At 38.3% G+C, this 18,904-nt stretch overlaps 1 protein-coding gene and 1 long non-coding RNA gene across 2 annotated transcripts; both read right to left on the reverse strand.

Moving 5' to 3' along the window:
* Positions 1 to 447: 447 nt before the first annotated feature.
* On the reverse strand, positions 448 to 18,219 carry LOC114152826 (rho GTPase-activating protein 42-like). Its single transcript, XM_028030896.1, has 24 exons — positions 18,066 to 18,219; positions 15,080 to 15,175; positions 14,924 to 14,985; positions 11,331 to 11,402; positions 9,794 to 9,895; positions 9,582 to 9,692; positions 8,888 to 8,992; positions 7,689 to 7,818; positions 7,465 to 7,565; positions 6,470 to 6,579; positions 6,265 to 6,343; positions 6,120 to 6,159; positions 5,968 to 6,030; positions 5,801 to 5,875; positions 5,618 to 5,702; positions 5,468 to 5,526; positions 4,681 to 4,786; positions 4,314 to 4,473; positions 4,087 to 4,237; positions 2,339 to 2,992; positions 2,083 to 2,239; positions 1,787 to 1,858; positions 1,607 to 1,686; positions 448 to 833 (listed from the first exon to the last, which is right to left on the reverse strand). Exons 1-24 carry the CDS (start codon positions 18,217 to 18,219, stop codon positions 745 to 747), a joined length of 2,913 nt encoding a protein of 970 aa, XP_027886697.1. The 3' UTR covers positions 448 to 744.
* On the reverse strand, positions 14,097 to 14,871 carry LOC114152832 (uncharacterized). The gene is made up of 2 exons (XR_003597231.1): positions 14,463 to 14,871; positions 14,097 to 14,365 (listed from the first exon to the last, which is right to left on the reverse strand). It is a non-coding gene; the product is annotated as an uncharacterized LOC114152832 (long non-coding RNA).
* Positions 18,220 to 18,904: the final 685 nt, after the last annotated feature.

An 18,904-nucleotide genomic window follows, 5' to 3' on the forward strand; every position in this document is an offset into this window, starting at 1 on the left:
CTGAGGTGTGAACATTGAATTTCTAGACCGACTAATGAAACATTAAAACATAAATTATCAAGATTAATAGAAAAATACTGCTTCTATGTACCTTTTACATAAGTTTACTGAATACATAACTTTCAGAATTACTAAACAGAAAATACAAAAAGGTGATACTGAGAAGCTAAGCCGTATACAGAACAGACCAAAAGTTTGGACACACCTTCTAATTCAATGGGTTTTCTTTATCTTCATGACTATTCATAAGGCAATAAATCCCACTTATTAACCTGACAGGACACACCTATGAAGTGAAAACCATTTCAGGTGACTACCTCTTGAAGCTCATCAAGAAAATGCAGAGTGTGTGCAAAGCAGTAATCACAGCAAAAGGTTGCTACTTTGAAGAAACTAGAATATAAGGGGTATTTTCAGTTGTTTCACACTTTTTTGTTTAGTGCATATTTCCACATGTGTTATTCATAGTTTTGATGCCTTCAGTGTGAATCTGCAATGTCAATAGTCATGAAAATAAAGGAAACTCATTGAATTAAAAGGTGTGTCCAAACTTTTGGTCTGTACTGTACGTCAAGTATTAACACCTACTGCGCCGTATGCAGTAGGCCGATTACTCATGCTGCAGCACAGCAGTCAGTGATAATAGTCACAGTTACAGTATCATGGTTTTGATTCTTTATAAACCTTTAAAATCTGAGTCAGCTCTTTGTGATTCTTTCATGTGCCGACGGTTCGTCAGGCTTGTCAGAAATATTTGATGTAATTTTCAGGGATAAGGCCAGTTCTGCCCTGATATGTCGCCTGAAGCCAACCCGGTTCCACAGATGGACCCACTGCAAAAACAACAAAACAGAAATCACTCGAAAACTCAGACAATACAGACGCAGACTTTTATAGCCCTTCTACAAACACATTAGAGATGCTCAGAGAAATTGTGTGGAGAGTGGAATTAGACAACTTTCTGCTTGATCGGGCGGTCTGATCTTTTTCCAATCAGTGAACACACCGTACTTAGCAGGAACACATTGTGCTGACAATAACACTCTTAAGTTTGGAATTTGTTATTGTGTGAAAAAGACTCGTAAGAAGCGATTTTAAACAGTATTTTCTACACCATGACGTCTGTGGTTTGTTCAGCGTTCAAGGAAGCGCGAGAGAGCAAGACATAAAGATAACAGAAAGGCTCAATGGAACAGAAAGGCTCAATGGAGAACAGCAAAGCTGATCTGATCCTTTTCTACCCATTCAAGACTGATGTGAATGGAGCAAATAGTTATATTACATATATATCCACAACTAGACCAGTCATTTGGTCAATCACAATTTAGCTTAATATTTCATTTAATAAGCCAAAACACTTCGAAAATAGCGTAAGACATTTATGCCTCATGTTAAAAACAAATCTACATGTGGATAAAGAAAGTGGTCCCAAACAACCAGGAGACATGCATGAAAAAGAGGAAAAACATCAAAACACAACAGAACAACATTACTTTTCTCTCAAGATCTAAATATGTCAGTGTAAGACAATGAAAGATTCGCATTTAAAATCAATGGGTAGATTTTTATTTTGTACACGTTAACTCTCGGAAACATAAAATCTTACCATTTGTGAGCAGCGCCCCTTGTGGAAAACTTAGTTCATGGCTGTGCTCTGCTTCACAGGAGTACAGAGCTCTAGCTTCCCTGCAGGAGAGAATTAAAAAGGCGCTCACTAATTGAGTTAACGAGGGATTCGTTCTTGAAGAAGAAGCGACGGCTTCAAATATCATCCATGTTGCCTTACCTTCCAGAGGGACAAATGTCTAATGCTGAGCAGAACACTGAACTCTCACGCTGAGGCTGCCTGACTGATACTCTGCAACACAAACGCAACGTAAAAAAAATATTTTTTTCTGATGTAACTTATTAATCACAATGAAGTAATATGTTTAGCTTTCAAATAATTCGTGATGAAAATCACAGCACACAGATAGGTTTTAGTCAACAGTCTGCTCTTCCTTCCTCCTGAGCTTCTCTTTCTCAGATCCTTAAAGCACAAAAATGTTAAACTGAAGTGAAACATCTTAAAGTGACGCTCACAGTGAGATGGGCCTTGAGTAGCCGTTGCTGGATGTCGCTGCGGCGAGCTTCGGGGTCAGATCGGAGCCACAGCGGTGGTGACCTTTCCGTGCTTTCGCTCTCTCCTGTTGTTCCAGCGACATGAGGCTCTGCACCGACCCATGACAGCTTTTGTAATCTTCAACCAAACACAAGAGATCAGAATCGCGGTTGCACAGTGGTAAATGTTTTGGCTTTTATTTATTTTAGAGGCAAAAAAAAGGAGTCTTTCACACACCTTCTGAAATGTGCAAGGAGGTGAGAGAGGATGACGTGGAAAGCCGGTAGGGAAACAGAGAAGAGGAGGAAGAAGAAGAGGAGGAGGCAGTGCTGTGCTGTGGATGAGAGGTAGAGTCTGTTCCTCCGGCTTCTGTGGCCATAGCACAGGATGCGTTTCTTCGTTCCTCTGACTGAGAGCTCTTCAGGGAGGAGACGGAGGCTGCTTTCTCCCTGACAGGAGAGGAACGATTCCCTGACGCGGGCTGGACCGAAGGTGTGGAAGCACATCTCGAGTCTTTCGCAGAAGACAAAGACACGGTTGAATTTCTGTTGAAAGACCTCTCCACTGCAGAGAGTAAGGAGGATGTGGAGGAGGACACAGAGGAAGTCTGCTCGGCAGAGGACAGTGGAGTGGAGATCCAGGAAGAGGAAGGCGTGAGGCGGGGGGAGGGAGCGTTGTCTGGAGACGCTTTCTGATCTTTTCCATTGCGTGGTGACGAGCCGGAGGAAGTCGAAGGAGGAGAAAACTGTGCTGCGGGGGACGAGCCAGGCTCAGCGGCAGGAGAGGATGGAGGGGAGGTCTGAGACAATCTGTTTTTTTCAGAGGAGTGTGACGACAACGACTCCTGGCTGCCCATCGGAGTCGTATCAGGGCTGCTGCTGAATGTGTCGCCTGAAAAACAGGAGGAAATGCCACATCAGAGACCGAGGAGCCAGACTGTTGATCTATTGTCTGGCGGTCCTGGTGATATATGATACAACTCCAAGCAATGCCCACATGTTAATACAGTTACGATGAAAACATTGAGGGAAAAAACGAAAAACAGTAACAGGAAGATCTGACTCAGCACAAATGGCTATAAAAAGTCTTCAGTAAGAGAGCGTTAGCACAGCAAGATGTTAGCTGAAGTGCTGGGCTGACGTCCACTTGCTTCCTCTGTTTTAATATGACTAGAAAATTCTGCTAATAATATTTTTTTCTTCGAAGCTCCAATTAACGGGAAGGAGAAAGATTTAAAAAGAAAATGTTCCCCAATTTCTGCTTTGCGTCTTCAGGTCTTTACTTCACAGCAGTCCAAATTATAAAGTGTTGACTGGATCCAGACTAGTGAAATTATTAATTGGATTAATCATGTTGAATCGATTACTGAAATAATCAACAACTGATTTAGTGATTAAATAATTGTTCATTGGAATATAATAACTCTAAAAATGCACACACTCAGAGCAGTAATTAAGACATTACAAAAAAATATAGACATTTGAATGTAAAATTTTAAAAACCCTTTGTCTTTAAATATATTCTACCCAAACTCCTCAGGTTTAGGTTTTACAAATTCTACAAAAAAAAAAAAAAAAATCTATTAAGGACCTTTTGCCATTCAATCATTAACCGGCTAATCTAAAAAATAATCAGTTATTCTGCAAGTTATCATGCGTTCACTAAAAGAATGCTGTTATTGCATTTTAGGCAAAAAAAATTTTATTTTCTTATTTAAAAAGGGAACTGAATTATTTATGTCACCTTAATTTATTCCTAGTTCATAAAAAGTTTTTTTTGGGATGCAAAATATCTTCAGAATGTCACCAGTTTTTAATAATTTAATTATGGTCTGGACTTTTGAGAGTCATTCTGTAGAGTGAAGTGAACATGACTATATTTAAAAGAAAATAATTATTTAAGTCCAATAAAAAGAGACTTATCTACCTGGAAGCCTAATATAAATGGTAAGATGTGTTATTTATAAGATACGTTAAAAGACTCACTGTCATTATCTGCCAGGCAGAGAGCAGGAGTGTACAGACGGGCCTTTCTCTTTCCAGATGACAGACAGATGGCCTTGCTCCTCCGTGGAGTGGAGCGAGACGACGGCGCCTGAGGCAGCGGCACTGACAGGTCCGGCGCCTCACCAAAGATCTGGCGAAAACACCGACAGTTGACATCAATGTGAGTGGGCTCTGTGCTTATATGTGTGTGGCGTCTTTAAACTCACTTTGTCGTGGTTTTCAATAATGATCTCCACCACAATGTTCTGAAACTTGATGTTCATCATGGCGGCCACCGTCTCCTCCTGTGACCTCATCAATGTGGGGCCAAAGATCATCCCAAGGTTAGATACGGTCATCATGTTCTGATCGCTGTGAGAGGATACCCTACACGCCCAAACAAAAACAGAGGACTTGGCTTAGCTATGTAGTTATAAACACAGAGGAATTTGGCAAATACAAACAAATGAGCTCCAATTTAAAAGATAAAATAGATTAGAAATTTTACTTCAGAAATCATTGTTAAACACTGCTTTAAAACAGAAATGCTAGTAAAAGCTAAACAATAAGAGCACCATAAAATCATGTACATACTTGTGAAGATGATTAGTTAAGATGTCCAAAATCGTTTTGTTTTTTTCTGGGAGTTTGTGTACAAGAGCATGAATTGCTCTCACTCTGTACGTCTGGTCGTCATATTCTGTGAGAGAAGCAGAGTGATGAGGGAGGAGCCTGGTGTGTTTTAACTTAACCCTAAATAAACTTTACAAAGTAACAAATTCAAGCTAGCAGCAACTTAAATAAAAATACCTTGCAAAAATTGAGTTTTCTTCAACTTTATCTAACTTTTCACATTAAAACCATAAAATTATCTATTTTATTGAGATTTTGTGCAACAGGTAAACACAAAGAACAACATAATTGTGAGGTGGAAGTAAAATAATACATATTGTTTTAGGTTTTTACAATTTAGGTTTTGACTTTGACTGGGCCACTCGAACACATGATTATTTGATCTAAACTATGCTGTTGTAGCTCTGGCTGTAGGCTTAGGGTCAATGCTGGAAGACTACATCTCAAAAAGAAAGTGTGTCATGTGTCACATTTAGACTCATGAAGGCCAGAAAGTTTCACTTTTAACTGAGCACCTTCTTTCATATTTGTTGTGACCTCTATCTGAAAAACTGCAAATCAGCATTCTTATGCTAAGCTACGGATCTCTGCAGCTTCTCCACCGTTAGCATAGTTAGCATTAACCTTCTTTGTTGTTTCTCTGATTAATACTCTGCTTGTCCAGCCTGTCAATTTAGATAGATGTTTATATCTTGGTAGGTTTTGCAATTCATAATGTGTTCTTTCGTAAAATCAAAAATATTCTTACTTGCAGCCCTGAGGAATTCCTTATGCAGCCTGTAGGTAAGTAATGGTTCTGCCAAACACCTGAATGTAATTTATAGAAATAATTCACAGTTTGTGGGGAAATGTACTTAAAAACAAGCAAAAAAAATGTCATGCTGTTTGCCTAGATTACCTGAAATAATCTTTCAGGCCACTGGTAATTGTCTTGTTGTCCCAGATTTCTGCATCTAGCTGCACATTGGAGGGTGCAGAAGAAGCTGCAGGGATGTTAAAATGTCAGAATGTTTCCATGATATGTTATTTTATTTTTAATAAAATAAATAATGTTTTCCCAGATATATAAATATCAGCATACCAAACGCGCACGCCATCAGGCGCTGCACTTTAGAGTTTACTCCACCTGTCCTGTAAAGTCCAAGGGTAGTAAGGCCTGTGGACACGTTAATAAATAAAGATCAACAGTCGATATAACAAGCATACATCAATATTGTTTCAGTTAAATCTCGTAAAGGCGAGAAATACCTCTTGTTTCAACCAGCTCAACACACTTCTTAACAAAGTTGAAGCCTGCTTCGTTGAGAAATGCTATAAAATGAAAACTCAAAATCAGACCAAACAATTCTTACATAATTCTCTTCTTAAGGAGAATCTTCTAATCTGAACTTGACACTTACTCTCCTCTTTTTTGCTGAGCAGAGAAGGAAGCGTGTAAATCTGTACAAACACGGAACAAAACATGAGTAAAAGTTGCTTTCTAGTAGCCCGAGCAGAAATTTCTCTCCAGAGATGTATTCTTTATGGAGCTGGGTGTATCCTTACAGGCTCCTTTCCATCCATCGCCTCCATCCACAGCCGTCTGTTGGCCTCTGACAGGGCTTGCAGAGTAATGACGCCATGTCTGTATGAAAACATAGTTACACCCAAGCTCAATTCGGCAGCCACACCCCCAATTATTCAAAGGCAAAAATAAACCAGGCATCATTCATGAGAAACACCAAGACTCTCGGTCAGATCGTCCGCTCACCTCTCCACCACCTCGATGTCGAAGCAGAAGCGTTTGTCGATTGAATCCGTCTTCCTTCGAACGCATGAGCGCAGCCTGAACATCTCTGGGGCGCCAGTGACTACGCCGTTCTGTCAGAGAGACCAGCAACACACACGCATAAGCCGGATGCCAAAGTTTTGTGCTGACAGTAAGGAATTACTTAAGTAAGAAAAATGAAATGTGGAAAAACTGTCTGTATCGCTGCAGAAAACAGTGTCGGTCAACATGAATGTTTCTGCTAGTCCTGTCTTTCAGTTTAATTAAACATTTTATACAATGGCAAAAACACAACAAAGACAAGTTTGATGAAGGTAGTTTGAATACTTATTCTCCTGTTCAAGTTCAAAACAGGATTTTATAATAAAATCAATCCTTCTTAGAGGTGGATTTAAGGCTTTAATATGAGCATAAAGTTGCTATGAGATGAATTCATATGCATAACTTAAAGATGCAGAAAGAAATCACATGGTGACTAGAGTCAAAACACTGTTGTACTGACAACAAAACTCTTTGGTGCAGTCACTGTTACTGAGTGAAGACTCAAACGTTGAGTTAGCAGTGCTTATCAATTCCAGTTCTCAGGCTCCCCCTGCTCTGAATGTTTTAGATGTGCCTCTATACCAGAACAGCTGACTCAAATGATTGCATGCATTCTTCTGCAGCCATCAAGTGCTGCAGAAGCCTGTTAATCACCCAAAGATTCAATCCAGGTGTGTGGCAGAAGGGAAACACCTAAAACATGCAGGCCTGGGGGGCGTGAGGACTGAAATTGAGAAACACTGAGTTCGAGGAAACAGAGATGTAAGTCTCCAAGTGACAAAGACACACAAACCTGTACACAAACTCCAAATGATTAATATGGAGTTATATGGAGAATATGGATATGACTAATATCAGGAAATATCAGGAAAATTAATATTTTCCTGATATTCCCTATACAAATAAATTAGTAAACATGGGAGCCACCGGCTCACCTGTCTGCTGGCTGGTCTGGTCTCCGTGTTGCTCATGGTGAACATCTTTGAGCTCCTCTCATAGGTGCAGTAATGCCTGGTCCACACACTCCCCAAAGGACCTGGATACACACAGTGTCACTGCTGTGCATTTGGAAATGTAACTCTTTCAAGTCTGATTTAGTAAGACACACATTTCGATTCTCCTTAAGGAAAAGTAACTAACATAGTAAAGAGTATCTCACGTTTTTCTTGTATGTACAGGAATCCCTCCACGGCGAAGCAGCTGGGGCCTTTGAAGTCATCCTCAGCAGACCTGATCCTCTTCATCAGCCTCTCAACTTCAGCACGAGTGCTTTCAAAGTTGTTGCGAGCCTTTAAAAGGAGACGCGCATTGGAAACAACTTAAAACTGGTTTTATTTATGGTTAATGAGTAGATTACTCATTTGTAACTTATTCAGGAAAGTGAATTATTAAGCAATCTAGCTTTGTATGGAACATCATCATCATCATTTGATCTTTTCTGGTGTAAATAAAAAAGAGCAATAAGGGGTAAAGGCTAAGTTTTAAACAGTAAAAAGTGGAGTCTTTTAAGACCATCATAATCTAATTTTAGGACCTACTGAAGATGCATAATAATGAAAAATAAAAATAACTTTTACCATTAGGCTGCACAACTTCAACACCTTTTTAAAAAGCACCCAGTGAGCTTCATAATGGCTACTAATGAAAGTATTGAGCAAGTTACTAATATTTCTTTTTTAAAGCTATATCTTATTAAACATAGACTCTCTGACAATGAGAGGTTTAAATTTCCCAAGTAACTCAAGTAATAACTAACTACAACCAGCATATGAGGAACAGCGACGAGCTTAGATTTCTCAACTAGAACAACAAAACATGGAACAAATGAAAAATGTTTTTTACACACTTTTCTAAACCCTCTCAAAATGTTGCTGAACAGCTACCCCTAAAAATGCCAATCTTAAAAAAAAAAAGCCAAAACTCACTAGAGAATTGAAACCAACTCTGAATACCTGGAGCTAAATTTGAACCATTTCAAACAGCTAAGCAGACAGACATTAAAATCCAAACTGTAGTTCAGATTGTACATTAAAAAAATAGGCAACACAAACACATCCAGATATTTTTTTATACATTTAAAGTGACATGAAAAAGAAAACACCAAAGAACAACAGCGACTTTTTGTCTAATAAAAAAACCCAAACTTAACTAACTTAACTGTTAAGATAAATATAATTCATTAGTAGAAAGTCTTATTTAAAAATAATACGCCAGAAATAGCAGCTGAGTCTGAAGTTTGCACTTTGACACAGAGTACTTTTACTTCGTTTCCAGCAGTTGAAATGCGAGTGATTATTTACAAAGCAGTAATCTCAGGCATAGATTTAATCTTAAAGCTAAGGAAAAACAAGCACTTACATTTTGCAGATTAAACTGGAGCTGCTGCTTGTAGGGTTCAAACTCATTGGCCAGCTCATAACCCTCGTGGTAGAAGGTAAACAAGCCCTGCAGGAAGGCTAATAACTGGGAAGCACAGGGAGAGATCAACAGAAGACTTGCTATCTAAGGGCTTGGGAGTTTAAAACGTGACGAGGAAATTACAGAGAATTGACTTTCAGTCATCTGCTCAATAATCCAAACTGGCTCTAAAGACAAAAACCCCGCTGAGCTTTGCTTGTTGTTTATTTTGCTGCCATTGTTTATTTTACAACAAACAGCTCTTCCTCTGTGTCAGCTGGAAAAACCTAATCACAGGAAGTCCTGCTACGGCAACAGGAAGCGTCCTTTACTGATATCTATCGTTTAAAAAGTTTTACCGCTCGTCATGCAGTGTGTGCAAAGTGTGTTTTTGAGCTCATGGTTCACTTGTTATTCCAGTGAGTGTGTTTATATATACACACTTGTTAATGGCTCGGCTTGATGCTGACGTCTGTATGTAGAAAACACAGCACAGGAAAAGTCTAATCGCTCCAACTTTCCTGTGATGAAACAGCATGTACTGGCCTGCCTTCCATTTTGAAATTGTTCTTTTCAAATGCCCGTCTCTAAATATAAAAAAGGGGGTTGCACATAGTTATAAATATAACAATGGTACTAAAGAATACAATCTTACTGGCTCCACAAACTCAAACTTCTTCCTTTCCTGCACTTCTTGGATCTTGAAGACATACTGGAGAGACGCATCATAAAAGATTTGCCTGTCTTTGTCCATCTGTGAGTCAGCCTGTGAGGGAAAAACATACACAACAAATATTGAGAATGTGATGTAACTTAACAGGTGTGGGAGAGACGCGTTGTAGCTTTGTGAGAATGTTGAGAATTTACCTCCTGCAGCTGGGACTCCTTCTTCCTGGAGGACACACCGAGATACTTCTCCAGCACAGAGTAATATCTTTCTGTCTCCTTATCAAACTGCTTCTTTCCCTCCTGGTAAATACATTTCAGGAGACAGGATGTTAGCAACAAAGATTTCTAAAACCACAGAGAAGGAATTGCATGCCTACTTGTTTTGTACGGAGGCTTTAACGACAGAGCTGTTTATTACTGCTGTTATTTCTGAATCACAAACAAGGATTATATCAGAATGTTTTAAAAAAGCTTCAAGAATTTTTGCCTTTTTTTAGGAAACCTGTGTCATTACATAGATTGAAAGGATCCAAATGCAGACATGCAGGAGGCAGGTCTAAACTTCAGCCCTTTAATCGTAGTGACATCAAGTCACAAGATCAAACAGCACGGAGTGACTTAAACAGGACAAATGGAAAGAAAACTACTTGAGCATTTGTGAGTTACACTGCAGAGGTTGGAGAGAAAAACAGGAAGCTGGAAATTAGGAATCTTAAATATAATATAGCTAATGTAAAACATGAAGCTTTTCTACTCAATATTGCATCCCCAAAACTAACAGTAGCATGAAAGAGCAAAAAAACACAGAAAGAACTGAAACTGTGAAAAGAGACACAAAGCCCAACACATTTCAAACTCATTTCAAAATAGACAGAATGTTCAGAAGAAAATTGCTCCGGTATGTCAGACATCAAGGTATATTACATTTTCAAAAGCAGATTGGCTTCACATGCAATACAATCTTCTTTAGTGTTGTCATGGGAAAAGCAACTAAAGATTTATTCCGTCAGAGCTATTAACGTTAAAACACCATGAAAATACGCCTACTAAGTCAGCGAATTTGTCTAGAGCAATCCAACTTTGCAACTAAACTGCTGAAAGAGTAGGAAGATTTTTATTAAATAATAAGGCATCAGCTCTCAGGAACTTAAAGCTCTGGCGGAGCACAGAGAGGCCGTTAATAATAAACAAAGAGACTCTGCCAGAAATAATTAAGAAACAGCTCTCCTCCAAACAGCTGCACTGCAGTTTTGAACTACTCCACATGTGCCACAGACATTCTTGCTCTGTAAGGTCTAGCCGATGATGTGCTGCTCACACATTTGTGTTACATTCTGCAAACTGAGAAGCTGCTTTTAAACAAATGCACAGAGGTGAGCTGAGGCTGAACTTTCAGGTTGCTTTTTATTTTTTATAACTAAACAAACTCATTAAATCACACCATGTCCTCTTAAATGTTTTAGAAAAGAGAAAGTTAGATAAGTGGATAAAGCAACTTGAACAGCTGCAGTAAGCAGACACCACATATTCATAGTGTTTACACTGTCTCTGTCTGTGACATGCTCCCAGTCTCTCCCAGTGTCCGTTCCCATGACCTTGTCACTGACTCTAGACTGCGATCCAACGCTTATCTGAACTAACTGAATTTCTAAATATTAATTAATCACCGGATAACTTCTCGGCACAATAAACATTTTTTAGATTTTAACTCCACCACCTAGAGAAGTGGATGTACCTTAACTGCTCCAATCTGCTCCTTCCGAAACCTCTCCAGTGGTGAGATCAACACGTCATCGGCATTCTGGATCTGAAAGAAGGAAAAAAAAAAACAACAACAGAAAAACAGAAGTGAGTTCAGTTTGTCGTAACAGTAAATACCAAGAGCAGCATTAAAAATGTCCCACGAGGGCTGCAGCTGGAAGCTCAATGTTGAAGTTCAAATATGGTTTCATTAAAGATCAGCAGATCCTTGACACGTTCTACAAAGCAGTGATGATTGTTACTTTTGTGAAGCTTTTAATTCAGAGACGTGTCCAGAAAAATCTTTCAAATAGGACATAATATGTTAATCAACAGTTAGCTTCACAAAAAGTATCACTGAGAAGATGGAGATTTATTCTGCAGCAACAATTTATGTACACGGAGATCAAGATAACACAGGAGTCACATGTAAGTTGATACAAACATATTTGACAAGGGTAAGAAGGTTCAAAATGTTAAATGGATTTAAAAGTATAAACTGAAAAATATATTGAATCACAGTTGCATTTTATGTGCAAAATTGTAATCACAGACAACTACCTGGATGTACCAATTTGCAGATCTTTAAATTAAAAGCACCATTCTTAATCCATTGACTGCCAATAATTTACCTAGCCAGCTTCCTAGAGTCTGACTGCCCCTCACATCTACACCAGACGTAGATCTTAGCAACTGATACACTAAAGCTCATGCAGAGTGGTGGAGATAGTGGATGGAGGTCGCAATATTTGAAAATAATATTGCAATCCCGTGTTTTTCTTATATAATGCAGCCTTACTTCAAATTATTTCTTTCTATCAGTGTAAATTTAACTCCTGTAGTAGAGTCAAGAAATAAAAAACCGCAAGAGGTTGCAAATATCCCAAAGCCACCTCGGTAAAACCTCCTTTGACATATGTCGTCAATATTGTTAAATTTGTATTTAGTGATTCAATGAGTCATTTCTTGTACTGATACCAGCGTCAGGTTCTTGTAAAAGCAACCCGATACTGTGAACCGACACCACTTTTGTGCTTGGTTTTCCTCCTGGGCTGGTTGCTATGCAACTCAAAAGTTAGAAAACACTCCATACAAGGTGGTAGTGATAATACATCAAGAAGTTATTTACTGACACTCCCAAAAAACAAAAACAAACATTGGAAGAGGGAAAAAATGTCTGTATTTTGTGCATATTTCAAGACAATCATGGAGGATACTAAAAAAGCAGACTGTCTGCTGTGCCCCGATAAGTTGTCAAGCATAATGTTGAATAATGCTCCTTTAATGTGACTAATCTGGCAAAGAATTTTAAAACTAAGCACAACATTAAAATTCAAAGAGAACCAGCACAACCAACATTGCAGCAGAAACTCCAGAAATGTGAAAAACAACAGAGCAAACAAACATCAGTGTAAAATTCTGCCATCATAGAGACGTGGTGCTAAAGTTTATTGAATGTGTTATAGTTTACGTTTTAATTGAAATGTTTGCTAGTTAGTTCAGGAAAACTTGTAAAAATGTGAATTTAACTTTTACTATTTTTAATTTATTTTTTAATGTATGTAACAGCGTATGTCATGCTGTATATTTGATTTGTTAATAAAGTCAGAGGGACTGTAGGCCTAAACGATGAACAGCCGTTGTGTTCGAAAGAAAATAAATGTGTTTTCAAAAGTTGTGTGATGTCTTAGTAACAACTTATTAACTTGGTACTTGGAATTGGCAAGTACCTAAACTGAAGTACTTGTATTTGCATTCGGTCTGGAAAAAGCTGGTCTATGTCTGGTTGTAAGATTAAGTTCAACGATCTCATACCTCTTTTCAGACACAGTCACCAAATAATTGTGTGTGTTGCATTTACACTTAGGAATTTACTACTTTTGTTTTATTTTGTTGTTTTTTTTTCTTAGTGGAATGTCTGAAATAAATGAATCAATTTAAAATTCAATTCACGACAGAGAGAAACTCGGCGCCGCACCTTAACTTCAGTTTAATGTTGCACTGGCGCCCGAAGAAAGGGCTGCTTTCTTTGTAATGTTGGATTTTTCAACACATCACAATAAGTAGAGAGAAACTGAAAACTGAGACCGGGAGGGATTGTCAAATCCAAATAAGAGAACTTTCAGGTTGAACAGGTAAAGTATTTTAGAGGAAACTATTTTCTAAAAGGAGCTTGAATAATGATGTTATTATTCTAAGTTTAGATCAATCACCAGGGTTCCAGTTACTGTGAGTTTAAAAAAGCAAAAAAAATCAAAACACACACAGAAAGAGCAAAAAACAGAAGACAAACACACACACACACACACACACTCCCACCCCCACACGCACACACACAGAAACCTTTTATGGACTTTCCCAGGCAGTCAAACTGCACTCAGTCTCACAGGGGAATTGCCAGAATAGGTTCCACATGGTTCCTGTGCAACCAGACCATGCAGGCAGCCACAAAGGCAAACACACACACTCACACAAGCGTTTATATATAAGGCGGCCTACTATACGTCTCTGTTACAAGCGGTTTAAGCTTTGGCTTCACACAGAGTGTGCCAGAATTGAGTCAGTCCTCACAAAGGCCTCCAAATGATCGAGGATCACTGAGTCCAAGACATTTCCACATTGCGGTGAACACACGCTGCTGCTGGCACAAAGTTAACCCACAAATGTGTGAATCAAAGATGTGGGAAAGCCAGAACAAGAGACAAATAAAAAGGAGGTTAGTCAGAAGTTTCCTAAAAGGACTAAAAACTTCACATTGATGCACAATCTGCTCAATATTTGTTTGTGTTTGTGTCTAAAGTTAGACTGATGATCATAAGTAAAACTAGAAGCAGAGGAAACACAAAGCGCATGACGAGACAAAGCTTAAATCAAATAATACAGAAAGCCCCAGCAGAAAGCTTTTGGCTGAAACGGTGTGAAAAGCGTCACGTTTCTACATGCACGTGTAAATAAAGACACGATGCTGTTTCCTGATGATCTTTATCGTGTCTCAAAGCTGTTTGACTTACCAGATTTTAAATGAATAAACTGCAACAGCACAGAAAAAAAGAAATAGAAACATATCAATAATATGTTGCAAAAAAGGGGTTTAATTTAATCTAATTTGAAACCAGTATAAACATACTCTGTATAAAAGGGACTTAACCTCTGTTTCTCACTGAATTTTTCCTGTTTCAGATCAGTTTGAATCTCCAAAACATTTCTATTTTCTAAATGGCAAAAAATAAGAACATACTTTTCAAGAACTCAGAAGTTAACGAACAGAGAGTTTGAATGAGGAGCCAGGAATCTAAATTGATGGGTTCAGTTAAAATATTGCTATAGGCTGTTTCATAATTAATGACTGTATGATGATTAGAAGATGCAAAGCACTTTGAACTGCTTCGTTGCTGAAATGTGCAATACACATAAACGACTTGATGTGTGTACAGCTGCAGAAATTATTTTTAATAAATAATGTGTTTCATTAAGACAAAACCTGAGAAAGGAAGTGGCTGAAAATACCGGTTTTGTTTAAATCTGTAGATTTGTCTCCTTTTACTCTGCACATGTATATATGAATAAAACAAAAGCGTAAACTCTCACCAGTCGTTTTCGCTCCTCTTCCATGGTGCTTAAAAGCTGAGAGAACTCCTTCAAGGACTGAGCTGTAGCACAAATCACAGACTTATAATCTCTGAAGTCGAGTCATATCTTTCAGAGGAAACATAGATGGAAGTTGTTTAGATTTATTTTTCTCACCTATACTGATCTCGTCATCAGTTTCAGCATCGCCAATGCATTCAAACTGGAACTCCTGCAGCGACTGAGAGAACCGCTGCACTGCCAGGGACAGACCTGAGGAAAATGGACAGGCAGGTATAATAATCATGCTGCTAATATAATTTTAATAAAAGCTCACTGATGTCACTGGTCAAACCAATTACAACGATCCCTGTTTCTCTTAAGAAGTAATCCTGATGTTATGAAACAAGGACCTGGCATTTCATGTGACACCAAGAGCCGAAGTGTCAAAGTCTGATGTTAGCAAACTGCCACACCTGGTGATAACACACGTGTTTGTGTTAAATGCTCTTTCTGTGTGTCTCCCTCTGACACTACACTGCGCTGCTGTGAGATGCGATCTGAACCAAACCCCTGCAGGGATCTGAAGTCACGTTTGGTTTTCAACATATAAAAGGAACTGAATAACCCAAAGCTCTCCACCACCAGGAACAGAAAGCAAGTCCTATTCATTACAGCCATGAGATGGAAACTAAGTTGACTCGTACTTGTCTGCTTAAGTTTAGCAACTCATCTTGTTTAAAAAATAAATAGCCCTAAAAATGCTCAACACGTGTCTCGAATAACAAATTGCACTCTACTGGATCTAAATATGGTGGCTCGGGTGATTCTTCGCAGAAAAGGACTTGTTCTCAAGAACAATGCAGCCATTTAGTTTGACCGCACTGACGGACGTAACCTGAAGAGGTGAAGAGTCTCGCCCTTCTTTGTCAGGTTTTAAAATCAATGAGCCATCAGACAGATTTCCCTAAGTATTTCCTACCTTTCACACCGTAGTTCAGGGGGTTTTGTCTTTGCAGTGTGGCTTGAGATGACACTAGCTGTGTAAAAAGCAGGTGGTAATATTGTGGAAATAATAAAAGTGGCGAAAAAATGTAAACTTCTTTGTGGCCCTTTTTAGATATGGCTGGAACTGCATGTCAAAGCAATCTTAAAAGTCATTTGAAATAAGGGTCTTCCTTTTACAGAAAGAAGGGTGATATTTTAATCACTAAGCTGCACACTGTAATTGCATTTAATCATATTTTTGAATTAATTCCTAAACATCAACAATTGGAAGTTATTATAATGATAACAATAAACAGCAAGCCAAATTCTACTAAAGAGAACAGATCTGTACTGAAAAAGTAGACTTTTATTTCACCCCAGTGTCAATAATTACATTTCTACAACTGTAAAGCTCTTATTTAGACACTGATAATTAAACCCAAAAACTTAATTTTCAAAGGATTTGAAAACATTTGGACCAGATGAAGGAAAATGCTGCTGAAATGTCTATTAATATTTTCAGATCAGATTATCTAAAGGTTGGTCTCCAATTTTATTTTTATTTTCTCAGAATAAAATACTTGTGCTAACAACAAAAGGAGTTCTGAATATGAGAATTAATGTTAGGGGAATACGCCAAGATTTTAGATGAAGCACTGAGTATAAAAGTATAAAACTGCAGTCTGAGGATGATGACATCTGTATTTTTGATGATAAACGCTAATAAATAAAAGGTTGATACATTAGCACAAACCACCTAATCTGATGTAAATTTAGACCTTTCTCAAAGAGGCTCTGGAGTTCTTGAGCCTCTGGGGTTTTAGATGCTATGCTGTTTAGTTTTTATGGTAATTCAGCCTTTCTCTGTTAACCTGTAACCAGAATGGGACTGAAATGTTGCATCTTAAGTGAAGAAAGAATCTGGACCCTCAATTGTTAACCCATTACAACCTAAGGGTTTGCTTTACAGTGTCTTTGAAAACCTGTACTGATTTCTCAAGCTTTGAAGAAGTAGTAAGATCATTCTAAAAGAAAAAGAGGAAGCTAAATTTTCCGATGTTTTAAAAACGTGCACAGTGTCTTGCTGTGTGGAAAGTATTCACACCCTCTAAACTCTAATTGTTTTTCAGATCACATTCACAAGCCTCAGTTTATTTTCTTTAATGTGATACACCAACAGACAGTGGCACACAAATGTAAAACCACATGCATGTAATACAATGTAATACATGGTTTAGAGAATAAAACATTTAAGTTTAACATTCATATACGCAACCCCCATAAATCAAAGATTTGCAGAAAACATCTTTGTAGAAAGACATCTATACATGTCTTGTAGGGGTCAACCAATTGCAGTTTTTGCCAACTATCGATCTTTAAAAATCCTGACCTCCCGATTCTGATTTTGGCCAATACCAATTTTTTAAACTTTATCTAACTGTTTTCTTTCTGTCTGTCATTGTGTGCCTTTTCCTAAACGTCTACCTTATTAAGAGAGTAACTATTTTTGAAGTCATGTGCACAAATGTTTCAAGGGCTAAAAAGAACGTCGTCACATTTGGTGATTTTTGGAGTATAGGTATTTCAAAACAGGGACTGTTGGGTTGTTAAAAAAGGGAATCATGATTTTTATGTCAGACCTAAGTTTCAGGTTATGCCATCGCAACTTACTGACAGTAAATAAAAATTCTGAAAATTTCTTGTGCCTTTCTTTTCTTTTCCTTTCTTTTTTCTTCTCTTTTCTACAGCATAAGATAATTAGTGGCCCCCATTTTGCCACCCTTTACAAAACCTTCTGGAAACGTCCCTGGTACTGGATGACTTTCTTTCAATTAATGCATACAGTTATACTCCATCAACCACTAAATCATCTCTAATGTGCAATCAATAACAATATGTGTTTTTAAACAGTAGCATCCATAGCAAATGTACAGTAAAATTCCGTTTAAAGTAATGGTACTTTTACCATACAGATATTATATAACAGATATTACATAGTAACTACCCGCACCAATGTATGGTAAATAAAGATATATAGAAATATCTATCCTCTGAGAGTTTAAGTAGGTAAACTAAATGGGATTGAACTGATGGCCTCGGGCTTTTTTATCACGCCGTGCGCCGAAATCAGGTTAAATAATCTTACAAAAATATTAATCAGTCGTTGTTTACTTACTTCTGAGGGCGGATATAAGCATGTTTCCATCTTTTATCAGGTCTTTTATAAACCTGTTGGTTCTCTCCAGCTCGATTTCATGGCACTGCAGCCGCTCTCTGAACTCCGGACTATCCAGCAAAGAATCACTGAACTCCAACGTCGGGAGACCCATCGATAACTCAGCACAGGCGGCTAATGATTACAGAACTGCAACAAGACGTCTCGGTAATCTGAACCAGAGGGAGAAAAACCTTTTCACATAACGAGCTGTTTTATTACGCACGAAAAGTCTTGGTCTAATGTTTCTCCCAGCTCCTTCTTTTCATGCCTTTCTCCCCCCCCCCCTCCTCTCGCGTGAACTTCCGGACACTGATACACAGCAGAGCCTGTGACAGAGAGGGTTTGGCTAGCGAGCCTAGCCGCGCTGTTTCTTCCACTTTGTAAACGCGCTGCTCTGAAATACACTTTCGCTTTGAATTAATAAGTTATAAAAAATGAAACAGAAAGGACTTAAGAGTCGGAGAACCGAGAAATGCTTTTTTTTTTTAGGACGCATAAAAACTGCAGACGACCACTTGGAAGCTAACGTCTTTTTTTTTTTTTTTTTTCACCTACGGCTAGAATGGAAGGGCTGTTACTATGGGAACGGGAGACTCCTGCTGGCGTGGACAGAAATCAGGAGAAAAGTTTGCCAAGAAAAACCCGAGTAGTCTTGTCTGTAATCTGTAGGCAGAGATTGAGAAGGATAGCTTTTCTGAAGCCTCCTGCGCCTTCTTGTTAGTATAAACTACTTTTATGAGATATTGAGCAAAGTTTTTTTTTGTTTTTTTTTTAAATGCATATTAATATAATCCACT

This window comes from Xiphophorus couchianus, chromosome 11 (genome assembly GCF_001444195.1).
Source record: "Xiphophorus couchianus chromosome 11, X_couchianus-1.0, whole genome shotgun sequence".
NCBI lineage: Eukaryota > Metazoa > Chordata > Actinopteri > Cyprinodontiformes > Poeciliidae > Xiphophorus > Xiphophorus couchianus.